This window comes from Athene cunicularia (genome assembly GCF_003259725.1).
Source record: "Athene cunicularia isolate RWA chromosome 10 unlocalized genomic scaffold, athCun1 chr10_part1, whole genome shotgun sequence".
In the NCBI taxonomy this organism is placed as follows: Eukaryota; Metazoa; Chordata; class Aves; order Strigiformes; family Strigidae; genus Athene; species Athene cunicularia.
Genome location: NW_020799112.1, coordinates 19,616,392 through 19,638,132, shown reverse-complemented (window position 1 = coordinate 19,638,132; position 21,741 = coordinate 19,616,392). Strand labels below are relative to the sequence as shown.

General features: G+C 43.0%; 1 protein-coding gene and 1 long non-coding RNA gene across 13 annotated transcripts in view; one reads left to right on the top strand and one right to left on the bottom strand.

Annotated features, from left to right (window-relative positions):
• SEMA6D (semaphorin 6D) overlaps positions 1-9,605 on the top strand; it is a 134,317-nt gene extending 124,712 nt beyond the window's left edge. For 3 of the 11 annotated variants that reach the window (XM_026855695.1, XM_026855696.1, XM_026855692.1), the window contains 6 exons: positions 128-268; positions 364-441; positions 1,281-1,372; positions 1,718-1,774; positions 3,616-3,783; positions 5,918-9,605. In XM_026855695.1, the coding sequence (XP_026711496.1) occupies positions 128-268; positions 364-441; positions 1,281-1,372; positions 1,718-1,774; positions 3,616-3,783; positions 5,918-7,221 (1,840 nt within the window). In that variant the 3' untranslated portion in view covers positions 7,222-9,605. The remainder of the gene's footprint in view (positions 1-127; positions 269-363; positions 442-1,280; positions 1,373-1,717; positions 1,775-3,615; positions 3,784-5,917) is intronic. The other 8 variants (XM_026855693.1, XM_026855697.1, XM_026855694.1 and 5 more) reach the window with 8 other exon arrangements.
• The window catches only part of LOC113483811, a 97,758-nt gene that overhangs the window by 2,486 nt on the left and 73,531 nt on the right, over positions 1-21,741 (bottom strand). The window contains exon 3 of one of the 2 annotated variants that reach the window (XR_003399097.1): positions 9,718-10,035. The exons of the other annotated variant lie outside the window; for it this stretch is intronic. This is a non-coding gene — a long non-coding RNA (uncharacterized LOC113483811). Of the gene's footprint in view, positions 1-9,717; positions 10,036-21,741 lie in introns of those variants that run through there. 2 annotated transcript variants of the gene reach the window in all.

Genomic DNA, 21,741 nt, shown 5'->3' with positions numbered 1-21,741 from the left:
ATATACATAAAAAGTATCTTGTCAGTATCTACACAGACAGTAAATAAATAAAATGTTTGCAGTGTAAGCACTGCACAAAGTACTACAGTTACTAAAATAATGGCCTCCCATTATTTTTGCTGGACAGGTGTAATGCTGAGAGCGAGGAGGACAGAAGAGTCATTTCCCTTCAGCTGGACAGAGACCACCATGCTCTGTTCGTGGCGTTCTCCAGCTGCGTCATTAGGCTTCCTCTGAGTCGGTGTGAGCGTCATGGCTCCTGTAAAAAGTATGGCCCCATTCCTGAACTCCCCCTTAACAGCTCTTGGGAAGGAAGTAAAAAAAAAAAAAAAGCATGATTTTTTGGGCTTTTTCTCTTGCAAGGGCATGTATTGCTTCCCGGGACCCATACTGTGGCTGGTTAGACCACGAGGCATGTGGAAGAGTGACACCCGGCATGCTGTAAGTACTCCTTTTCCAACCAGCCCAGCACCTCCACATGTGCTTTATAGACCACACGAGCTCATACCCCGTGCTTGTTCCCTGGCACTCAATTAATAAATCTCAATTTTTTTTTTAAAGACAGTTTTTCAATGTACTGTATATGGACGAGAACAGAATGTTAAAGTCTGACCTAGTTCTGCAATCTCTAGGTGAAGACTTGCTTTCAGTGGGAGTTTTACATGTGTGGGGGAGGACAAGCAGACCTGTAGGAAGAGCAGTCGGATGCGGGAAGGCAGGAAACTGCTGCCTGCAAACCTGAGCAGCTCAGAGAGGACAGCAGACAGTATCCCCTCCCAGGCACGCTCACGGCCAAGGCGCAGGCAATTGCAAATATGAAAGCACAGGATTCACAGTGGGGAAAAGAGTGAGATTTTTGCCTCCACGCTGGAGCTTGGCTGATATATATGCATACCAAAGGCATTTTGCACAAATCAAGTCTGTAATATACAGCCCATTAGCAGCTGTATCTTAAAAAAGAGGCCTTTGTAGCAGGGCTGTGCAAACTAACTAGTATAATTGCATGGTTGTATCTAAAACTAAGAGTACACCCAATATAGAAGACATGATGAAGTTACTGAAAACAGGGATATTATTTTTTTTCTGTCTATTTACTGACATAAACACATACATAGAGTTCTAAAGCCTGCTTAAATCTAACTTCTGCATTTTGTAAAACCATGTTTTTGGGCCACACACTAGCTCTTGTGTATGTTTCTATTTGCTGCTTCCAGGGAGGGGGGTGGAAAAAAAAAAAGTAAAGTCACCATTTATTTCCCTACTAATACTGTTAATTGCAGGTTCTCTTTGTTTGTTTCATACAACCACAGCACGGGAGGATACGTACAAGATGTGGAATACGGCAACACAGCGCAGCTTGGGGACTGCCACGGTAAGGCACAGTCATTGCTGCTCGGTCGGAATGTCTCGACGGTAGTCTGTGGCCACACCTCACGATGGATGTTAAATTTATGATGAGCTTTTCAGTAACACGATGACCGCATCACCTGGCGTAACTGTGAATGTTCACAAAGCTTGAGCTTTTTGGTCCTGGGTGGCAGAGTTTTGTCTTTCCTTCACCAGTTTACAGCTATCTGGGGTCTACAGCAAAGTATTGAAGAATTTATTTTTTGTAACCAGTAATATTTTAGTTTTTATTTTCCATTACTCAGGTTTGAGATTTTTTGCTTTCTTTTTGTTACTTTTTACTGATTACTTGTTCCTTTAATTCTTTTAGAAATTTTGCCTACTACAGCTACACCAGATTACAAAATATTTGGCGACCCAACATCTGGTTAGTTTTTTTTAATTTTTTTGAATTAATGACCTTTACTTTCCTTCAGTTCAGCATTTTCAGCCCTTTTTTCCTTCCTTTTGCACAGTTGGCAATCCTCCATTTTTGTGCTTTTACTCATGTTCCCACTGATGGTAAAGATAGTCAGACTCTTCTCACTCAGCACTTCACCCTGTGTAGCCGCATGTTAACAGCTCATTATTTATTGAGACATCTTTTATTAAAGAGCCTGATTAACATAGATGACATCTTCACTGCACGAAAGTCCACTAAGCTTTACTCTTTATCCCCAGCCATGCATTTGTGAATGCCCCTGTTGGTCATCTCTAGTAGATGAATGGCAGAATTTCATCATCTTCTTCCTTACCTCTCCTTTCCTCTTTTCCTTCTTTCCCAGCAAGCTTTTTGCGCAAATACGCATTTTTCTAAAATGTGTATTTCTGTATTTTTGAAATGTTTTAAGTAGTTTATGCTAATGGAAAAATTTAACATCGCAAACTGTGTAGCTGAATGAGGACTTGTGTAGACAAAGGTGGCTTAGAAAAAACTTACGCATTGTTGTCAGATGGACTTTCACATCCTTTTCTCCTTCAGTGATTTTTCTAATCGTGTTTTCACCGTCAGCCCCTGGTGTTCAGGGAGGCAGGACCCAGCGCTCCTCTGCTGAACTCAAAAGCAGAACCTGTGTTGACTTCAACAGGAGCCAGACTGAGCCCTTATTTTCCAGTCTTTGCTCCTGGAACTTGAGTCTCTGCTTTCAAACCAAGGGCACATTTCTGACTGACAAATATGAAAATAATCTATTTCTATGTTAAATTTGTAAGGGCGCAACAAGAACGAGAAGATTATTTTGTGTTTTGGTTTCCAATATTTGCACTTCCTGTGAGTTGACAGTTTGAAACAAATATTTTCCAGGGATATTTACCCATAATGTAAGTTAGAGACTCGCTCACAAAAGCAAAACAAAACAGAACTGTTACATGGAAACATTACCTTGGTTGTGTGTTTTGAATTTTCAAGGTGGTATTTTAGGACACAGATATAACAGAACTTTATTCCCAACTCCTGAATGATTGTGCTTTTGAAGTACATTTCTGAGTCGGATCTTGAGCCATAGACATTCACGCCTAAACCTACTGGGACAGTGAACACAAAATACTCGAGTGTGCAAAGCAGGCTTTGGCTTGTAAACCCACTTTGATGTGTTTCCTCCTGATGTGCACTTTCATGTAGGCTAGGGTGGTTCTGTTCAGCGTGTACTACGGAGGAGCCACAATCTGTGCAACGTTGTTCCTTGGGAACCATTGCAAAATAGGGGTTAAAAACATTCCTTTCATCCCCACCTGTAGAAATGGCTCGTTCAGCAGTTCCTGCTATACTCTAATAGCAGTAATGGAGCTGATCTGGTTTCTCAGGCGTAACCTGTCATGAGTGTGTATCTTTCCAAGTAACTACTTTTTTTTTTTTTTTCTGAAGATGTTTAAAAGGCAGCCAAGTGTGTTGTCTCCAGCGAAGAATACAGCAATTAAGTAGAATAAGTTGTGCCTTTCACCTCCACCAGTTGCTTATTTTAACTTTTGCACTGCTTTCATGTTTGACTTCTCTGGCTTTTTGGCTAGCAGCCGTTGATGTTTTAATGTATTTTTTTTCATACTTAAAAGTTTTGAACCAATTGATTTTAATCAGCCCTCTGTACTTCTGTGGAGTGTAGAGGGTCACATTTTGCTTTGACATGTAACTCCCATTAAATACTGTCTCCAGCTATAGCTTAGATGTGCCATGAAACAGTGAGGAAAGCCTGACTGTAATAGACATTAATAAAAATCTGTTTGCCACCACAGACATGGAGTTCTCCTCAACTTCCATTACCACAATGGCAAGTATCCCAGTTATATCACCTAAAGTGATTGGTTCCTGGAAACCTAAAGTGACTGGCTCTCGGAAATTTGTAGTTCAAGATGACCCAAACACTTCTGATTATTCTGATCCATTATCAGGTGTCCCAAAGGGTAAGGCCTTAACAGGGAATACATTGCAGCTGAATGGAAACCTGATAGTCTCAGCATTGTCCAAGGCTTAAATGTAACAGCCATGATTGGGCTACATTTTACACCCATTTCCTGTGAATATGCAGACAGTGCAATCATGTTTTTCATACCTACTTACCCAGTGTACAAAGTGCTGCTTAGAGCTTATAATGGGAGACACAGATAATAAGCTCAGCCCTTTATTCCTGGGGTGCTCCAAAGCTTCCATTAAAATCAGTGGGAGTTCTGGGTGCATCTGAAAAAATTAACGTTTGAGACTTATTTGCACCTCCTGGTGGTTGTTTCAAACCAGTCGAGTTTGGATAAGACTATTAGTCATCATGAATGCTTGCTTACAAGAGCTTAATATTGGGGTTTTTTGTTTAGTTTGTGGGTGGGGTTGGGGAGGATGACAGTAGGGATCAGCAAACATAACACAGCACCACGACAGATCCATGCGTTAAAAATGGGGCATGTCCCAAACTCTTGTCTGTCTGCAGCATGTTTCTGAAGACCAGGGGTCAGATCTGAGTGAGGCCGAGCTGAATTTTCATTCTCTGGCTACGAGCATGAGTTTACAGATGAGCTCAGTACATAGAGACACACACAGGTTTTAAACCAAACACAGAAACCTATTCTGCATGTAATTCATCTTTCCGTAGCCATTCTTTCAGCGAAGTGAACCTTTGATTTAGGTTCTTACAGCAACAAAGACTTCCAACTCAGTAGGACTAGTGCAGTCAACCAAAGAAAACAAGAAGCTTCCACTCACATAACCAAAACTTAACACAAGTCTTCATCAGTACACAGACTAGCCAGGTGACAGACATGTTTGCACAATTCTGTATTTACTGAAAATCTCACCAGCCAAAAAAGCCATTTGTGTTTTATTACCATTCACCAAAACATATCAGGTTTCCTATCAGCCATTATGGCAGTGCATTTGTCATTTTAATTTGTTGCAGTTATTTTCCATTTTGCTTTAAGTTTTTGTTATCATTTGCTCTTGGTTCTGAATCACATTTTGTGTCATAGCTATTTGTGAACGTTACTCATGTTTTCTTTCTTCTTCTGCACAGTGCCATTAAAACCTATAACCCTGAACATTAACAGTGTTCAAAGGCCTTGCCTCTAACAAAAGTTGAATCTGTTCCTTCCCTCTTGCTCTTCCATTTTAACATCCCTTGGGATAGCAGAATAGAGCATCCCTTGGGTTAACAGAATTATTTTGATTACAAACTAACATTGTCTTAGCTGCAAGATGTCTGTGGTTGCTTTAAAAATCTCGAAAAACAAAGGGACCTTGTTAATACACAAATAAACTAATCCAATATCCAACTTCTTGGCCTAAGCGAAAAGTTTTCTAAATTTTAACATTCTCTAATAACTTAATCTTGCAAGTTGGTGTTTTTTTTAATGTTATGCAAGTATTTATGTTCGTTATTGACAAAAGAAAAAATAGTGCTCTAATAGAATGATAAAATGTTGAACGTTAAAAATTGTACACTTACATAATGCAAGGTGTGCCACTCCAAGGCTACCAACCTATGGATGTATTAGTTTACAAGTTTTGCACCATTATTACATTCAGGTGGTTATAACAATGCAGTACGTACATTATACAGTTCTACACAACATTTCTGTAATCCTGTCTCTCTTTTGATACTGATTTATGAGTTGAGCAGAAGTTGAGAAAGAAATCCATCCATGAGTTATTAATTGCTGTCTGGCCCAGTAGCACTTTCTAACCTCAATTTTCCAGCAGAAATCATTAATGTTAATAACGTACAGGCCCCTGTTTGTGAGCCTTAGAGGAAATTTGGGGACAGGCTAAAGTAAACACAGTATGAGGAGAGAAGCTTCGACAGGCGTTCCTCACTATCAAAGAAAACAGTCAGTCTTCATTTAAACTGATCAATGCTTGCACAGTCATTTAAAAAATTATTTGCATTCACCCATGCTGTGGGTTGTAGGATCCAACTCAGTTTCACTAACGCTACACCCAGAGCACTTAAAAATAATTAATAGACAAGTCCCTGAGAGGGGCTGCCTTCTTCTGAAACATACTGGTTATGAAGTACATGTAGATTTATGATATACTGCATGTCTTTTGCAGGTGTAAGGTGGGAAGTACAATCAGGAGAGTCCAACCAAATGGTACATATGAATGTCCTAATCACTTGTGTCTTTGCTGCTTTTGTCCTGGGAGCCTTTATTGCGGGAGTGGCCGTTTACTGTTACCGGGATATATTTGTACGGAAATCCAGAAAAATACACAAAGATGCAGAATCAGCTCAGTCCTGTACTGACTCCAGTGGGAGCTTTGCTAAACTGAATGGGCTGTTTGATAGTCCCGTCAAGGAATATCAGCAAAACATTGATTCACCCAAACTTTACACCAACCTGCTGACTAGCAGAAAGGAGTTGCCACCAAACGGTGATACGAAGTCCATGATGATGGACCACAGGGGCCAGCCTCCGGAATTAGCTGCGCTTCCAACTCCTGAATCTACACCAGTTCTTCAACAAAAGACTCTGCAGGCTATGAAAAGTCAGTCGGACAAAGCTCATAGTAACCTCAATGCTTCACGAAAGGAAACCCCCCTAAAAAGCCCTCAGTTTTTTCCTTCCAGTCCTCCACCCCACTCTCCGCTAAGCCACGGGCATATTCCTAGCGCTATCGTTCTTCCCAACGCGACCCACGATTACAATACATCTTTCTCAAATTCTAATGCGCACAAGGCAGACAAAAAGATGCAACATATTGATCATCCACTTACAAAAACATCCAGCAAAAGAGACCACAGGAGATCTGTTGATTCCAGGAACACCCTGAATGATTTTCTGAAACACTTAAATGAAACTACTGGTAATCCCAAAGCAATTATGGGAGATATTCAAGTAGCTCACCAGACTTTAATGCTGGATCCAATGGGAAATATGTCTGAGATCCCCCCTAAGGTCCCCAACAGGGAGGCATCTTTATACTCTCCTCCATCAACTCTTCCAAGAAACAGCCCCACAAAACGAGTTGACGTTCCCACCACCCCTGCAGTACCAATGACCTCTTTGGAAAGGCAGAGAGGTTATCCCAAAAATTCTTCACAAAGGCATTCAATATCTGCCCTTCCTAAAAACTTAAACTCACCAAATGGTGTTTTGTTATCCAGACAGCCTAGTATTAATCGTGGGGGGTACATGCCTCCCTCGGCAGGCACAAAGATGGACTACATGCAAGGGACGCCTGTCACCGTTCACCTCCAGCCTTCCTTGTCCAGGCAAAGCAGTTACACGAGCAATGGCACCCTTCCTCGTACAGGAATAAAGAGGACACCCTCCTTAAAACCTGACGTGCCACCAAAACCCTCATTCGTTCCTCAGACAACTTCAGTCAGACCACTGAACAAATACAGTTACTAGGACACGTCTGTGGTAAAAATGAGTGTGGCATTGACCTGTACAGGTTGTGAGATGATGTTGTGGTAGACACGTAAGACAGAGACTTGCTTGTTATTGAAGAGAACAAAGTGGCCAAAGAAACTGTCTTTAGTTCAGCAACATCTGTGTCTCGCCACATGTAGCTAGAGCAAGACTTCGTGTACTTGCTAAGAGCAAACACACAAAACAAAGGAAAGTGCTGGTCATTACATTTCTTTTGTTTGGAGCTAAGGAGACATGTAGCACAATGGGGTGGGGGCTACTTTACTGTTCTAAATAGCTAAAAAGAGTTATTGGGAAAAAAAAAAATCAGTAAGCAAATACTTGAAAAATGGGTTCCATTTTAGACTGCCATTAAGTGTGGTCCTTCCCATTAAATGTGAACATTTTAATATGTATGCATTCACCTTGCCTCTTGCACAAATGTCAGAAAATGGTAATGTCTCAATGAATATCTGGGTTAATAATCAATTTGCTGGAATTCAGTCTCTGGCCCAACTGTAGCATTATTATTTTTTTTCTCTCCATGTGTGTGGCATTTTGTTTGTGCCACAGATGAAGCTGTGCGTGTGTGTGGATGTGCGTGTGTACTGTACACACTAGGATGTACTTAGATTCCCATTGCATCTTTTATGCTATGGAATTGTTTACATTGAGCATAACTGAACAAACAGATGACTCTGCCTTCTGCAGCCCGTTGGGTTCAGGTTGGAGACAGCTAAGGATGAACTGTGCATCTCTGCCAGCCTTGATGAAATAGTCACCCAGTGAAAGAGTGCAGATCCGTTTAATTCTTCATAACTCTGTTATGCTGCTATTGATTCAGAGCTGTGCATTTCAAATCTAGTGCTTTGGGCTGGAACGGGGGGGTTTTACTGTGTTTCCACAGTGCCTCCATCCAATACCTGGCCACTGTGAACTTCAGCCCCTGTACTTCTCATTGAGGGCAGCTAATAATCGATTGACCTGGCGAAGGCCTGTGTAACTAGAGAAGGTTACGTTTTTGTTGCATTTAATAATGCCCTACACGCTGATAGACTCTTGTCAATAAAACAGAAGAAACATTAATTGGCCTGGCAGAAGCAGTCTGTGAAAACTCAACAGTAGTGCAATCAATTTGTTTTTGTTGTGTAATGTAAGGGTTTTGTTTGTTTTTTTTTTTTCCAAAGTCATGCAGGTAATGACAATATTCTGTAAATACTATGTGTGAGTTTACCTGAATCTGTGCATTTTGTGCCTTATTCATGCAAATGATAAAAGTACTAAAAAAAAAAAAAAAAAATCTGTCAAGTGTTCTCACTATAGCACATATCTCCCGAGTGCCAGTTATAAAACCTCTCAACAGCACCCAAAAAAAAAAGATAAAAAGCAAGAATAATTAATGGTAACTAAAGGCAGCCTACAATCCAAGAAGACAGCAGCATTAAATCACCTTACCATGATAAACATTCCACTCCAGCTCTCTGAAGGATCAAACAGTTATAATGTGAAATCAAATGAGGTTTCTAGGGTAATGGAACACCTGCTAAAGTTGTGTAAGCTATTTAGTAGGTTTTACAGTATCCACTTGCAGCTGATGTTCAACACAGATGGCTATTTTAGCTTGCAAACTACACACTACCACATTGTTTATTGAACATAACTATAGAAATAACTATGGCAGAGGAATATTCATGAATTAGCGGGACAGATAACTGCAATGGGTTTCAGAGATGGTGGAGATTTATATCATGTGTTCAAAGGGGAGAAAAGGTTAGTCACTGAAAACTCGATCTCTGTTACAGACAAAGAATAAAGGATAGAAGTAGTCATTTTTTCTTGTAAGGCTGTAAGGGACATTTATTTCCTGAGACCTCTGGATCCAAAAATCAATGATCTCTCTTCCTAAACACTTCTGTCTTGCAACTAAAACACTACAGATTAATAACTATTAAAAATGTACTCAGTTGTCAAAAGACACAAACTGATCCGAATTCACTTTACAAGTATTAATACAGACTTGTGTGAAACCGAAAGATAAATGTATGTGAACCCTGATAACCTCCTGTAACATTGTGCTGCCTTGTAGATGGTAATGTGAGTTCTCTCAGTATTTATGTTGAAATTTCTAACATTCAACCTAGTCCTTATTCTGTTAATTTAATAATAAAAGATGCTTTATCCATTTGTGCAAAGGTAAACGCAGATTGTATCTTTTTTAATGGTACGGCATAAAAAAAAGTAACCCTTAAATGAAGCTGCTCTATACTATAGAGTACTTTAACATGTATAGATATCTTGTAAACTTGTATTGTGGATGTGTAAATAATACGTTCTTTGGGTTTTTAACACCGCATGTAAAGTCAAAAATAAAATATTCCGATGTACCGAGTGTGCAACTTCGTTATTAGTGAAGCTAGGCTGTGGTGCACCGTTGTTGGGGTTACAGTAGAGGATGAGCTCTGCTTACCTCAAGAGCTGCGTGGGGATGCCCAGAGCCCCCCTCTCCTCAGCCCCGCGGGGCCTGGCCCAGGTGCTCGGTGACACACCCAGGCGTCCTCCCCTTCTCTCTGCGGCCACACGCTGACACGCGTGTTCCTGAGGGAGCGTGCGTGTCTGCAGGTGACTGAGCCCCCCGAGGCAAATACAGAACATCAAAGGGACTGGCACGTGGTGCGAGAGCGCAGTACGGTCAGGGTTGCCCGCGTGACACGCCAACAAGATGCACTGAGTTTGAAAATACACAATATACGCCCATCAAACCTTTACTGGAGCTTGATCCGGGTTTCAGCTGGGCTCTGGTTCCTGCGAACTTTTCTTGTTAAAGGTTAGGAAAAAAAACAAAACACAAAACAATTTTGTGCAAATACAGTACAGTTTTGAAAGACAATAGTGTGTTCCATCTAAAATGTAGGCTATGAAAAGACAGATAATTCCTGGCAAAATTAATTGCAGACCCTACATAGCAGGACATTCCTAAATACTTACTAATGCTTAATAATTGAAATTCACGTTTCAGGCAGACAGTAAAAAGCCCAACAGAAATACACATGCCATGTATTTAGTATGTGCCAACATCACACGTAATTTTAAAATAATCAGTGTCATTTAGTATCAGAAAACAAATGTAACGTACGCTTTTAATTAAAAGTTGATTTTAGATAATGGATAAAAATTATTTGTTATGAGATTATGCTATCACAGTATTAATCATTTGAAATTACTGTGCATGTTGTAACAGTACAACGGCATGTAGTTGCATCTTTAAAAGGAAAAAAGGGAAAAGAGCACTAAAAATAATTTCCCAAACCTATAATGCCTCAGTATATATTTCTTCTAGTGCAGAAGCAAGTTCAGATTTCTTTTTACTGATGCTGTGGGGTTTTTTTTTTTTTCATCTGATGTCCGTGTATATGAACTGACTCAAACATACACAACTGTCACAGGCTGCAAGCCTGTGCTGCTTTTCCACTTCAAAATTCACTGTGCCTTTGAGGGGCAGGTGTCAGCCAGCGCGGCTAAAGGAGCTGCCTCTGCAAAGGGGCAGTACCCTCAAAGCACACCTGCTTGAAGGGTTGTCAGGAGAAATTACAAACAGCTATGTTTGTTAGTGACAAACGTGTGCATCTACAACACAAATGTTCAGAAATTATCTGTATTTATCGAAAAGGTGACAAATGACCATTTTCCACAGTTAGTCTGTATCGAACCAGCCTTCACTTAAACAGAGTGATGTAGTGGCTGGCTGGGTCTAGCCAAACAGCGATAGACTGGTTTGGGTTGGAAGGGACCTTAAAGACACAGCAGGGCCACCTTCCACTAGCCCAGGTTGCCCAAAGCCCCGTCAAACCTGGCCTTGAACCCTGCCAGGGAGGGGGCAGCCACAGCTTCTCTGGGAAACCTGGGCCAGTGTCTCATCACCCTCACAGGGAAGAATTGCTTCCTTATGTCTAATCTAAATCCACCACCTCAGTTTAAGACCATCACCCCTCATCCTATCCTGATAACGAGTCCCTCCCCATCTTCCCTGCAGCCCCTTTAAGCACTGGGAGGCCGCTATAAGCTCTCCCCAGAGCCTTCTCTTCTCCAGGCTGAACACCCCCAACTCTCTCAGCCTGGCCTCACAGGGGAGGGGCTCCAGGCACCTTGTGATCATGCTTGTTGCCTCCTCTGGACCTGCTGGAGCAGGTCCGTGTCCTTCTTGTGTTGGTGCCCCCAGAGGGGCTCTCATGAGAGCAGAGTAGAGGGGAGAATCCCCTCCCTCGCCCTGCTGCCCACACTGCTCTGGGTGCAGCCCAGGATACCGTTGGCTTTCTGGGCTGCCAGCGCACACTGCTGGCTCACGCTCAGTTTTCCATCCACCAACACCCCCAAGTCCTTCTCCTCGGGGCTGCTCTCAATCCACTCCTCCCCCAGCCTGGATTTGTGCTTGGGATTGCCCCGACCCATGGGCAGGACCTTGCCCTTGGCCTTGCTGAACTCCATGAGGTTGGCACGGCCCCACCTCTCCAGCCTGTCCAGGTCCCTCTGGATGGCCCATCCCTGCCCTCCAGCGTGTGACCCCACACACACAGCTTGGTGTCGTTGCCAAACTCGCTGAGGGTGCCTCAATCCCACTGCCCGTGTCCCCAACAAAGATGTCAAACAGCGCCGGTCCCAGCCCCGACCCCTGAGGACGCCACTCGTCACCGCTCTCCAGGGGACATCGAGCTGTTCACCACAACTCTTTGAGCGCGACCATCCAGCCAATTCCTTCTCCACCGAGTGCTCCATCTGTCACATCCGTGTCTCTCCAGTTCAGAGACAAGGATGTTGTGTGGGACAGTGTCAGATGCTTTGCACAAGTCCAGGTAGATGATGTCGGTTGCTCTTCCCTTACCCACCAACCCTGTAACCTGACATCTGTCCTGACATGCTCTGCTGGACTACATGGTGGGTGCAAACACCACAGAAGTCTACGAAAAGAAGTATTTGCTTTTTGTTAGAAAAATAAGTACAAGAAAAATTTTCCCTTTGCTAACAGAGGGGGAACGTGGCAGCCAAGGCTAATGCCATAGCAGCAGCTTTTAAACTACTCTGTTTTGAATGATGATGCCAAAGCAGCCACCTACAGACTCCCCATTCTGAAAGGGAACTGCACCAATAAGGAAAATCTTAGCAAGAAATGAGGGAAAAAAAAAAAGGAGAAAAAAAAGTTCTTCTCCTCAGAGACTCTGAGGAGTCTCCTGGGTCACCTGGTTGGTTTTAAGCATCCTAAAGTCTCTCTTGCACAACCATAGGCCCAGAGCACAGAGTTGGCCCGAGCACTCGGGGCTGCTGAGAGGCACACGCAGTCCTGCTGTGGGCACATCAGAGCAGAGGAGAGCCTCCTGCTCATCTCTCGTCTTGCTTTGTTTTTTGTAGAAAAAACATAAATAATTTTGAACAGAACACAGACAAGTAAAAAAGACAAAACAAAAAAAGGGCTGCAGGCCCATAGTAGTGAGAAGACTGCAAGAAAACCAATTTGTAAAGCCATAAGTAGTTATCTCTATGACTGCGCCGCCAGCACAAACCTATGGCCTTTTAAATTGGGGTCTTAAATCAGAGTAGTTACAAATATCAGGATGCTTCTGTCTTGGTGCTGTCTTGCTAATGACTCACTCTGTGACCCCGGAAGATTATGCAGGGTTTATTCAGTGCAATGGATCCTCACAAGGCAGTGTTCTTAGTTGAGTATGTGCAGTTGGTCTGTTTGTAACGTTTTCCACTTATGAAGGTTTTCTTATTTTTCCTTCTCCCTCCGTGATACCCAGCACCAGCAAGGACATCTTGCAGGTAAATAAAGGGAAAGAGAAATCCCTTTCCATCTGGGAAAGGTTAGTATTTGCCAGAATGGGAAGGAGTTGGTTGGTATTTCCCCAGGTACCTATTAATTTCATGGGATGGAAAAATATTTTTAAAAAATTGATCACGACAAAATATTTCATAAATGCAGCATCTGGACTTCAGCTGGGATGTGCAAGCTTTTCATATAAAAAGCAGTACCAGGAGACCAACCTACCAAGACTGCATTTGTTGTTCAAATGTCATCATATCACAGTATGAAAGAGCAAGAAACGAAAGGATTTAGGAGGAAAAAAACCACATTAAATATTTAATTAGATTCAGCTTTGCTCAGAGAACTGAAAATTTTTGCTTTTTTATTCAAACCTACTGGTGTGAGGACCTGACTCTGGACCAGCCATTCCTGCCTGCCTGCAAGCATTTTTGTAGACATATTGCATTGGCCTGACACACATCTGAAATTATAATCTGTCCTGAACTCTCAACTGAGAAACTGTTTCTACTCTGCCTGAAATGAAATTTATTGGAAGCTCTGATTTTATTAGTGCATTCTGAATTCATCCAATGACCTGATTTACGGTCTGCTTGCTGTCTTTTTTTCCTACAGTCAACCAAGAACTTTTCCGAGCTCTGCTCATTAAAAACGTAACTAGATCCATGTCTGTGTCCTAAAGTGAAGGCTGCTGACCAGAGCAGAGATGCCAGAAGGTCACCATGTTTAGGTAAAGTCTGAGAACTCCTTGGGCTGCAGTGGTGATGCTGTGTCCTCTCTGCCAGACTGGTGCCTCTGCCCTTCACGCCAATCACAAAGAGTGTTGCTCAAAGTCCTTTAATACTTTAAGGGTAGGGAAGAAGAAAATCTGCCATGTGGACAAGCTGTCCCAGCTATTTTCAGGAATGGGCCCCATTTGTCAACAAAAAAGGAAGCTTACAACAGAAAAACTTGAATAGCCAGAAAAAAAAAAAAAAAGCCCAAGCCCAAAAACTGACCTTCACACATCTTGCTGTCCTTGTTTCACAAATCACAGGCTGTTTCTCCAAAGCAGAGTCTTACTGACTTGCACAACAATGAGCAAAGAGTAACAGTTCTCAGTGAAGACCCTTCTGCAGGATCCCACCTGGCTGTAACAGCTGTTCTGTAAGTTTTTCCAGTAGCTGACCTTAAACATTGGCAAAGGCAGACCATGAGCTAACCGGTTTGCTTCTGTAGCTGTGTGACATACGTCTGCTCCTGCACAGAAATGGACGGCTGCCTAGCAAGAGAAGAAAGGTGGCAATTGGCTTTTAATTTGGGTCACTTCAAGCACAGGCTTATTTCTCAAATCTTTGATTTACAATACTGGCCTCACATGAGGAAAAAATAATCAAAAGTAGAACAGAGCCGATGAATCATAAAAGCAAAGCACGAGTTAGCTGTATCTCTCCTTTCTGTGCCATGAATATCCATCTGATTACTACGATTTCCTCAGGAATACATGTTGGTCAATTAACAGCTTGAGATTTTTTTTGTTGCGGATTAATGGCAAATTTTTATAATCAGGCTGTGCTGTATAACCGTGAATGGCTATTAGTCACAGGTTATTGTGCCTGGCCAACGATTAGGTGAGCGAGAGGCACTTCCAATATTAATGCTGTATGTGAGAATTGATTTCTGTGAAAGCTTGTGCATGCAGCTCCGACATTCAGTCTCTGTCACTGTTAGCACAGGTGAAATACTGGCTCCATCGAATGAGACGGCAGAACTGCATGGGGCCAGGCCTTCACCCTCAATCACTCAGACATTCCCAGAAAGCAAATGCTAAGGAGGTGTGAGCAAGGCCACGGCAAAATAGGATGCACATCTGCAGAAAAGCATTTGCTGTAACAGGACGTAGCCGTAACATCATTTCTGCCCACATACGTTTGATAAGGAGATCAAGGCTTCAGAGTAAGAAAAATGCCTCTGTGGGAACGCTCTGCTTTTTCTGGGTTTTGGAGGGTTTTCCGGCAGGCACCGCAATAGGAGCTGAACAGACTTGCTTAGACCAGCTGACATTTTGTGTGTGGAGTCCTCTGACACCCCTAGACCACATTCTGTGTAGCTATAAGTTGGCCTGTAGCTATAAGCTCCCATGCACAAGAGAAAAGCTAAATAAATCATAAAATCATTAACTGGTTTGGGTTGGCAGGGACCTTAAAGATCATCTAGTTCCAACCCCCTGCCACGGGCAGGGACACCTTCCACTAGCCCAGGTTGCCCAAAGCCCCGTCCAACCTGGCCTGGAACCCTGCCAGGGAGGGGGCAGCCACAGCTGCTCTGGGAAACATGGGACAGTGTCTCATCGCCCTCATAGGGAAGAATTTCTTCCTTATATCTAATCTATATCTACCCTCTTTCAGTTTAAAACTGTTACCCCTCACCCCATCCCTGCCTGTGTCCCCAACAAAGATGTCAAACAGCGCCGGTCCCAGCCCCAACCCCTGAGGACGCCACTCATCACCGCTCTCCACGGGACATCGAGCTGTTCACCACAACTCTTTGAGCGCGACCGTCCAGCCAATTCCTTCTCCACCGAGTGCTCCATCTGTCCCTTCCATGTCTCTCCAAGTCCAGGTAGATGATGTCAGTTGCTCTTCCCTTATCCATCAACCCTGTAACCCATCATAGAATGCCTCAAAAGTTGATTTGCCCTTGTGAAGCCATGTTGGCTGTCACCAACCACCTTCTTGTTTCCATGTGTCCCAGCACAGTTTCCAGGAGGATCCGCTCCATGATACTGCTTGGCACAGAGGTGAGACTGACTGGCCTGTAGTCCCCTGGGTGCTCTTTCTTTCCCTTTTTAAAAATGGGGGTTACGTTTCCCCTCTTCCAGTCAGCGGGAACTTCACCGGACTTCCATGACTTCTGAAATATGATGGGCAGTGGCTTAGACACTTCATCTCATTCCCTCAGGACCCGTGGATGCATCTCATCCGGTCCCATGGACTTGTGCACCTTCAGGTTCCTTAGATGGTCTCGAACCTGATCTTCTCCTACAGTGGGTGGTTCTTCAATCTCCCAGTCCCCACATTTGCCTTCTGCACCTTGGGTGGTGTGGCTGGAGCCCTTGCTGGTGAAGACTGAGGCAAAAAAGTTGTGGAATACCTCAGCATTCTCTATATCCCAGGTAACCAAGTCTTCTGTTTCCTTCCAGAGAGGGCCTGCATTTTTCCTAGTCTTCCTTCTATCACCAACATGCCTGCAGAAGCTTTTCTTGTTGCCCTTGACATCTCTGGCCAGATTTAATTCTATCAGGGCTTTGGCCTTCCTAACCTAATCCCTGGCTGCTCAGTTTCTCTGTATTCCTCCCTTGTTTCCACCCTCTGTAGGCTTTCTTTTCATGTTTGACTTTGTCCAGGAGCTCCTTGTCCATCCATGCAGACCTCCTGGCATTTTAGCCTGACTTCCTCTTTGTTGGGATACATCGCTCCTGAGCTTGGAGGAGGTGATCCTTTAACATCAACCAGCTTTCTTGGGTCCCCCTTCCCTCCAAGCCTGAGCAGCATGGGATAAGGCACCCACTGCGCTCACTGACACCATCCTGTGGGGAGCTGCTTGTGCTAACAGAAGCAGAAGAAGGTGTTTCGTGGTGTTTGTTTCACTCCTATCGGTAACACTCAAGTAAGTAGTATCAAAATATTAAAATCACAGACTGACAAAATGGCTGAGGTTGGAAGGGACCTCTGGAGATCATCTGGTCCAACTCCCTTTCTCAAGCAGGGCCACCTAGAGCTTCTGAAGCATTCAGGAAATCATTGAATTGAATTAAGACCCTGAACTGAAAGACAGTAAAAATTATTACTCCTCTTTAAAATTCCTTCTAGAACAACTTTCAGATTAAGGAGGTCTTTTTGCATAAAGGTAAAGTTTCCTTCTACCCAGACTGTGGTGAGTTTGGATATCCAACTACTCTTTTTATCACAGCACTTACTTCTCTTTGACAAGCATAGAGTGCACATCTCAAATAGTTCTTCGCTTTTCAGATCCTAGAGAATATCAGCTGATCCTAATGCACAACGTACCACCGTCCATGTGAGTCTCATCTGAAATGACATCATGATCAAAGGTGAGGTTATATGGAGTGCAACCCACTGAGAAAGTCACATGATATTTCAGAGCTGCTTCATTACTGGGACAGGTAGTTCAGAAAGCACTTGAAAATGACATTTTACTGTACATGATATGTTCCATATTACAAGCATTCCTTGCTAGTTCCTGCTGCTTCTGTTAAACTGCAGTACTTGGGAAAAGGCTGGATTTTCTCTTCCACAGGAACAAAACTTCAGGTAGAATTTCTCCCCATACTCTGAGGGAGGGGATACTCCTCAGAAGGCTCTAACTACATAAGATTTTCCAGGCCAGCAGGGACAAAATATGACATAGGACACAATGAAAGATCAGTTGCCAAAAATACACTTTTTGTCACATTTCAGACTGAAACCACTTAGAAACCTGTCATCTTAATTTGATGGCGGGGGGGGGAGAAAATGTTTGCCCTGAAACTGGTTGACAGAATGGACAGCTTTATGATGTTGCCTTCTAACAAAATCTTGCACAAATGCCACACAGCTAACAATGTCAGCAGTTTCTATCTAAAACCAGTACTGGATTTTTTTTAAACTCCTCTTCGTGTTCTCTAAAACATGGTTTCACTTGCCCTGCACAGGACAGTAACTAACCTGTCTCGAAGCCTCCCTTTGGTATTTTAGCGCTCATTTGTTTTTTTAATAAAGTCCTTCCAGTGAAGGCTGCTGCTTCATAGGATATCGTAGCCCCACTCCCCTCTGCTTCAGATGCAAGGTCAAGTCAGGGGCAGAGGAGCCAGATTCAAAAGTTCAGAGTGTTCCTTTGTTATGCCACCCGATCTCACCTCCAAGCTTGTCACAGCATGAGTGACAAGACAGAACCTTCTCCAGGATGGTTCTCTATTGGCTCTTCCCTATCAAGCACGGGATCCTCCATCCCATCAACGTAATTTGAGTGTTGACATTTGTACCTCTGAAAATTTCCTCAGATTTCCATCAAACACCCCCAAGCAGCTTGTCCGTAACAGGGTCAGGGAGAGCAGTGGGGAGACAGACCCACACCAAGCCAGGAATCTCAAAGCACGTCTGACAAACCAATAGAAACCAGCAGGAGATACATGTCTAAATACCACTCGTGCCTTTGAAAATCCCCTCAGCTGTTAGGCCTGTTTAATCCTTGCTCTCCGTTCAGACATTAACAAAGACGCCAGCTATGATGTGTATCATCCACCCTGTAGGCACAGGGAAGAACCATGGCATCTCTGGAAAGCATACCAAATCCCCTAATTCCAACCCGAAGCAGCCACAGACACCAACTAGCTAATAAATACCTCATGATAAAGACAGGGTTTCAAACAATAACCCTGATGCCTTATTTAAGTATTTCTGAACTACGCAAAGTTGCACAAAGATTTTTCATTTGGGGAGTTATCTTCCTAGTTGGGTTGCTTTGCTGTTACGGCTGTTGTTTTAAAATAAAGCAATTATGAATACTTATAAATCTGTGTGGATTTTTTTCCCCAAGAATATTACAAAAGTTGACATTAAATGTACTAGCCTGAACTCAGTTTCTGTCTGATTTAATAAATTTATGCCAGCCAACCAGCAGTATTTTTTTTTTAATTAACCCTGGAGGTTAAATGGAAGTTTACTAAAATCAGAATATGTTAAATGAATAATTTCTCTTGGCTTATTTCAGGAAGTCTCTCTCTTACCCCAATAATCAGTTCAGCTGCAAAGAGATCAATAAGGTCTTCCAATTCAATGCGTAGAAGGCATACATTAAAAAGTTGGTAACAAACCTGATAGACCGGAGGAGATATTACAACCTATTATGGGTTTTTTTGACACCAAATCTATCTGTTAAAAATTCTTGAGAAAAGGTTACTGCCCATATACTAATGTTGCCAAATGGAATAATTTGTTAGCGTTGCTTGAGAAGATTTCCTGGCATTTATCCACAAGCACAAGTCTTGTCTGTTAAATCCTCACTACAGGAGAAACCAGATTTTTAATACTGAAACCAAAAATAGCTTCAGAAGCCAACCATTGTTGGGTCTTCCCACCCCATAAATGGACAAAGCAGGTTAGACTACAAAATCCCAGTTCAGAACCCTCCCCTTCCCCATTAAGGAGACTCCCAACCTAGGAGCTCACCAGGTACAGTGTGCGCAGCCCCAGACACACTACACACGCTCCTTGGCCGCTCCTGTTGGGAATCTGTCTCCGCATAGCAACTGGGTTTTGTTAGCCCCGGGAACGGTCCCTCCACACAGTTCAGCACAGGTTATGCTGTGAGCAAAGACTAAATTCAAGGTGATGTAGTGTCAGTCTCTGAAGTACATGGAACAGTACAAAACCCTGCAGTTATATCCTCTTTTGGGCTGTAATTATACTGATAGTTTTAGATCATTAAATATAGCCATTGTCATAGTTCTATCAATCTCTTAAGCCAAATGTACAGATTCACAAAGAAAAGGAGTGAGTTTTTAAAGAGCTGAACTGTAACAAGAACTCACTGACAGAGTCCACAGCAGTGCACTGGAGCTGAGCTACGCAGCTCCCAGCGGAGCAGCAAGTGTTTTTACATCCGTCGCAGGAGGCAGAGCTAATGTGCTAGAAGAATTTCATGCTGCAGAATCCCCTCCATGGATTTAAACCCTCAGAGAGAGAAATGTCTGGTTTATTCCCGTGATATTTCTGTAGAACAGAAATCACCTGGCAAATTACTTCTGGTCATGTTTGGCAGGGATTTACCCACTGTGGTTCAGTTCTCATCACAGTCTCAGAGTTTTCCTCAGTGGCCCCATTTTGTTCTTGTTAAGTAAACAAGACTAGCACTCAGAAAAGTGCTCAAAGTAAAGCGCTTTATATTAGGTGCCTGACTGAAATAAGCATTTCAATTAGATTCATTAAGGAAGTTATTACTTGTTAATTGAATAGCAACAGACTGCTAAGGATCACTTATTGAGGTCTAATAAGTATGTAAGAGCGAAATCTACTCTTCATGTAATTCCATCAGCAATAAACTAGTGTAATTAGCTTCTTACTAACAAACTTAAATTGTGGGGAATGTTGAGGCAGATAATTGGCACTTAGGAAGATACCTATAGTAAGTTAGAGCTGTATCAATTAACATACTTATGAAACGTCAGTTTAAACTCTGAACAAATAATTGATACCAATGGGCTGTGGGTTACTTGGTTAAATGCTATTTAAATGCTTAAACTATCATATTCAGAGAAATTGAAACAAGTCCTCTCACTGCTCTTTTTAAAAACTGTTACATATGCCTCGTTTGCAGGTGTATAACCAACGGATTACCTGCGATAACCATCAGTAGGGGCTACGCGTTCTGACATATGTGGGTGACTCACGGACTTGTTTGCCCAGGCCGCTGTCTGCTCAGGAGCCTGCTTGCCTCTGACCCCTCAACTCTCTCACACTGTGTGCAGGTTATTTAGCAACTTATTTTCACAGAATTATACTTCTAAAAGAGTGAGTCATCCGAGGGTCAGCTAATCCCTATTCCTTGCACTTCAGCAGATTCAACCACCACAGGACCTCACTCCCCTTCCAGTCTGATCAAATTAAGGTTCGTATCTCATGACTGTGAAGTCTCATTTTATACATGAAGAATCTGAGGCACCAAAGCAGTAACTTTTGCCCAAAGGTGACTCAAAGATCACAGTAGCTCTGGGATCAATTCCTTCCACAGGAGCTACTACGTATGACAGTTTTATATGCGATTTGGGCTCCATAACCAGCCTGAGCTGATGGAACAAGGCAAACATCAGTAACTGTCTGATCAGGACAAGCAGCAACAGAACCGACCTTTATGCCTCTAGTCCTATGATCTTATCACAGCTCTGTCTCTTCCTCCAAATATTCTCCAGATGTTCTGGAAAGGTCCTGCCTCCCTGTTTGAAATAGAAATCCCTCTGCCTCTCTCTTTGACTTAACATGCAGTTTGTCTGCAGGAAATGAAACATTTTGCAGTGGGTCAGAGCTTATGGAGGACTTCTGTTTGTACTCAAAGCCTGAGCCTTCATGCCCAACGGAGGCCTTGGGAGCAGTGGCAGGAGAGGAAGGTAAGAAACCCACAGGTCAGGGAGCAGCCAGCCCTTGCTGGTGGAAGCGATGGACTGGAGCTTCAGTGAAGGTGTTTGGAGAGGAGGCAGCAGCACAGAGGTGCGATGCTGCCAGGGCAGAAACCAGGCAGAAGAACTAAGGACAGCAGGCCAGAGTCCCCAGCTGGACAGACACACGGCCTGTGGGGCAGACAAGGGGGAAGCGAAGGGGAATACAGGGCTGGGGTCTGCGCCTGGGCAAGGAGGACAGGAGGGCCAGGAAGTGGGAAGCTATTGGCAAGGGCAGTGCTTGCCATTTTAAGGGTATCTGTGCAAACCAATTTTAGAAACTTCTATTTTAAAACAGGTTCAGCCCTCCCCCTTCCCCACACAAAGAAATACACACTGATCCATCATGTGGAAATACTTCAGACTCATCTATTTAAAAAAATTGACAGCATCTCCCTGTCAGCTAGGAGTGTGATTTTTTTTTTCAGCTATGCCAGCAAAAGCCCTAATGTAGACACAGCTGTAATATGAGCAAAAGGGAAAAAAAAAAGTTTCTTTTTGCCAATGCAGCTTC